Consider the following 4,314-nt stretch of genomic DNA (forward strand, 5'->3'; position numbering starts at 1 on the left):
CATATGAAATGTGCACAAAAGTTTAAAAAGATAGAAAAGAGAAGAGCTCACATTTATGGAGGCACCCCAGGTGCTCAGTGACTTACAATGCTCAATTAATTTAATCTTCCCAAAAATCCTGTGATAGACACCCCACAGGGACAGGATGGTCACCGACCCAAAATTTGGCTTGGATGTCCAGGCTAAAAATGTCACACACACACCAACAGGGTATGAAAAATTTTCTTGCTCACATAATGAGGCCCTCTGGGGAATGCAGGCAGCTTGCAAATAGGTCTACAGTGGCTTGAGAGAGCAAGGGAGAGACTGGCTTGGGGGTTTTACTGCAGATGAGGATGGTGCCAGTATAGCATGGGTGGGGGCTTGCATGGCCCACAGCAAAGAAGGAGCACCCAGGCTTTCTTATCAGATGCCTAGATGTGGGGCAGAAGGGGAAGATGGAGTTGTGAGGCTTAAAAGCTGTCAGTAGTCAAACATCACAAAGAGAACCACACTCTAATACAAACCCTGTTCAGTAGATCCTAGCCTTGAAGTTGAGCAAATGAGACTCAGTCCGTTTAGATCACCTGTCACAGCAGGTTTAATGAGAGCATCCCAGCTTCAAATCCCACACATTGTCCCTTCACACTACCCAGTTCCCAGATCCTGTGAGTTCCTGTCACCTCGAGATACAAGAAGCACCGTCTCGACCCAGTCTGGTTGGCTTGCCCAATGTCAACCAATCACAGAAAAACTGAAGACAGTCTTAATCCATTTTAATCCCAATTATTGGTTTATGATTTTCTTAATCTTCTCCACAAAAAAAAAAAAAAGAAAGAAAAGAAAAGAAACTTCAGAGTTAGGTCCTAAGGTTTCCATTGCTAACATTACTGTATTTGTAGTTGGGGGAGGGGTGGCACTCTCCATTCAAAGGATTCTCTTCACACGCAGGTAAAATTCCATTTTCAGTTTACCCAGCGAGCATGAGGTTCTGTTTCTGCCACCACCCGCCCATCTGCAATGGCTAACAGCCATTTCCCGGATCTATAATTGAGTATGTGTAGGGGGTTCTTCTCCTCTCTGTTCAACTTCTCTACTGAGATTGCCTTTTTTCCCCCACGGAAAATGAGTCTCGAGTATGACTGCAAGATCATGAAAGATTAAATTAAAATGATCGGGAATCAATTTTTTATGGGTTGTAAGGGTCTGAATCATCTCAGTAAGTTCTGGGTAACCAAGCCGGGTCAGGTTCCAAATTTGCTAAGCGTTCCTGTTAGAATTACAGTGACTTGAGCTTTCTCCTCAACTGGGAACTCAGAACATCCAGTTAAGGCTGCCTCAACTGGGAGCTGAACAGGAAACCCAAATCTATTTTGCACCAGTTGGTCCTGCAGGATTATATATTAGTTCATGACCCTTTTCCGAATGAGTTACCTTATCTATCAAACCACTACTTAGGACAAAAAATATTTATGCTTCTCTGTGAGCCATCTTTAGGAAGCCCTACAGAGGTCCTTCCCTTCCATAAAGAGTTCTTATACCTATTTTTAAAGTCACACCAAAAAAAATCTCAGGTTAAATTCCCAATGTCCAGTCTTTCTTCCCATTGACTTAAACAGATGTGCACTCTCACCTCCCCACTCCTGGCCATCCCTACCACACTTCAAGTCCAAATCAACTATTTCTTTCCAGGATGGAATTCAGAAGTAAATAGAAGAGCAGTTTGATCGAAGCATTCAGGCAACTCACTTCTTCAGCAGAAGTCATATAGATCATCAATCAGCAGGGGAAATTAGGAAGCAAGATTTCATCCTAATGGTTAGAATGCCTCCAACAGGCATTTCCTCAAAGAGTCATCATGCCCTAAATGTACTCTACACTCACTGTCATCACTATGACCCCCTTTAAGGGAGTCAAAGCGCAGCGGAACCAGTTAACAAAGAAGGGGAGCACAAGACTGAAAAGGTAGATTCAGGTTGATAATTTGCTAGTAAAGAAAAAATAGATTCTGGGAAATAGTGAAAATTCTGGCTGTCAAGGTCAAGCTTCTCAATCCCATTTACCTCTATTAAAAAAATTAAACCCTATCATATCTTATCATATTATATGTGGCTTTTCTTCTCCACAGAAATGAGTGCATTTGAGCATTCTCGAAGTCAACTCTTGCAGTATTTTCATCATTTATTTGAAACAAACTCCTCCACTCTAAATGTAAGAAAGAAAGCATCTGATCCCAGATATGTTCCATGTACACTTGGTTTAATTTAATCATTTCTAATAAATTCGTTATTTGCGCCTGCCCTGGAACAGACTTGAAGATTTTTACCTGCACACACATCACTACCAAATCGCCTATTGAAAATGTTGATGTTAATAGGATAATAGGTTTCACTGAGCTTTAGCATTTTGTAATCCAGCCTCATCTATTATTTTCTGCCAAATTCTCTTGGAAATCCCAAATCGACGGGCGGCCACCGGCCACCTCCCATCCCTCGCACGGCCCCACGCTTCCTCGAAGCTCCCCAGCGCCCTGCTCAGGCCCTGGCTGCCCGCCCAAGCGTGCGACTCGAGGAGCATCCACCCCGGAGGGCGACACACGAAGCCCAACGCGCAGCGTCCTCTCGAATGCCTCCGACTGTTCCAACATTCCCTCCAAAGCTCAGAAAGGGTTGGTTGCAGGCCGCGGGGAGGCAGCTGCCCTCTCGGCCTCTGGCTGCCTAGTCAGAGCCCTCGAGGGTGGAGGAAAGAAAGGAAAGTGCCCGACCGCTTAGCACGGAGCCCGCCATCACCTGCCGCCCACACCGCGCACCCTCGACACACACAGGGCCCAGCAGGACACTGAGCAGGGGCCACCTGGACACTTAACACCTCCCCGGGGACACTCAGAACTGGCTCCTCTCACTGCCACGGCAGGCACCGAGACCGCGCTCTAGCGGAGCGCGGCTGGGCACGGGCCGGGAGGGGCGCGCCACTTGGTGGCCAATGGTCGTTCGTGCCAGGAGTACCGGGACTAGGGTCGCTGCCAGGCCCTGGAGCGGCGCGCCCCAAGAGCCGCGGGCTGGCACGGCCGGAGAACCAGTGTAGGCAGGGAAGCGGCACTCGCAAGGTCGGCCAGGGGTCCGCGTCCACGAGGGCCGAGAGGCTGGGTCCATCCCCTTCCAGAAGGGTTGAAGCGAGTGTCAGGCAAGCTGGAGCCCGGCGCCGGGCAGCGCGCAGCGGACGGCGGAGAGGTTGCGGGTCCCCGGCCGCCGCCCCGCCCGGCGCCCCCCGCGTCCACTCACCTGGCAGTCGGCGCCGGAGACCCCGGCGGGGCAGGTGCAGCTGTAGCCCGGCTCGCCGACGGGGGCCGGGGACTGCAGGTCGGGCGCGGGCCGCGGGGTGCACACGCCCCCGTTCCGGCAGGGCTGCGCGGCGCACGGCCCCGGCGCGGACAGGGGCGCGGCGGGCACCGGGCTGGCCAGGCAGCCGCCGCGGGGCCCCGCGAGCAGCAGGAGCAGCAGGGCCGGCGCGGGCAGCAGCTGCGCGCCGGATGCCGGGGCGCGGCGGGGCGGCATGGCCGACCGAGTGGGCGCTGGAGCGGGAGCCGGAGCCGGAGCTGGGGCGCGGCGGCGGTGGTGGCGGCGGGAGTGGCGGCGGTGGCGCGAGGGTTGCTCCGCTGGGCCGGACGCCTCCTGCAGAGGCTAGATCCGCGATTCCCGGGGCAACGGCGGGCGGGGCCTGCGGGGCGGGGCAAGTGGGGGCGGGGCAAACGGGGGCGGGGCTCTGGGGGCGCGGGCGGGGGAGGAAAGGGGCGGGGGAGGAAAGGGGCGTGGAGACCCTTCCCCCACCGAGAGTTGGGGCCGGAGGAGCAGAAAGGCGGCCCGGAGCCCCCAACCCTGAGTGGTGCGGTCAGAGTCGTGGGTGTGTCCAGAAGAACCCCGAGGGGGCAGCGGTGGCGGCGCGGGCCTGGCGGGGAGCTGGGCGGGGCTCGGGAAGGAAAGGAGGTGGAGGGGTCAACGCTGGCGTAGGGGAGGACTTGACGCGGCCTCCAGGTGCGGAGCAGCGGGGGCGTCCCCCGCGGGCCGGACGGGGCGGCTGGGGGCGCGGCGCAGCGAAGGGAGGGGCGGCCCCGGCTCGCAGCAGCCACCGCGGCCTCTTGGCGCAGAATCTGTGAGATCGCAGCGGGGACCGGCCTTACCTCATTGCCCGGGGCTGCTCCTCCCCCTCCCACAACACTCCCCCCAGGACACACAGCCCTCCCCGCACCCCCACCGCACCCCAGAGCCGGAACACTCAGCCGGACCTGCTCGCAAGTGACCTTGCGTCTGCGCAGCTGGCCCCAGGGCCCTTGTCCTT

At 55.8% G+C, this 4,314-nt stretch overlaps 1 protein-coding gene across 2 annotated transcripts in view; it reads right to left on the reverse strand.

Moving 5' to 3' along the window:
• DNER (delta/notch like EGF repeat containing) overlaps positions 1-4,128 on the reverse strand; it is a 302,387-nt gene extending 298,259 nt beyond the window's left edge. Inside the window, exon 1 of one of the 2 annotated variants that reach the window (XM_023642489.2) lies at positions 3,261-4,128. In XM_023642489.2, the coding sequence (XP_023498257.2) occupies positions 3,261-3,533 (273 nt within the window). In that variant the 5' untranslated portion in view covers positions 3,534-4,128. The remainder of the gene's footprint in view (positions 1-3,260) is intronic. The other variant, XM_070270583.1, reaches the window with a different exon arrangement.
• Positions 4,129-4,314: the final 186 nt, after the last annotated feature.

The sequence above is a fragment of the Equus caballus genome, chromosome 6 (assembly GCF_041296265.1).
Source record: "Equus caballus isolate H_3958 breed thoroughbred chromosome 6, TB-T2T, whole genome shotgun sequence".
Taxonomy (NCBI): domain Eukaryota; kingdom Metazoa; phylum Chordata; class Mammalia; order Perissodactyla; family Equidae; genus Equus; species Equus caballus.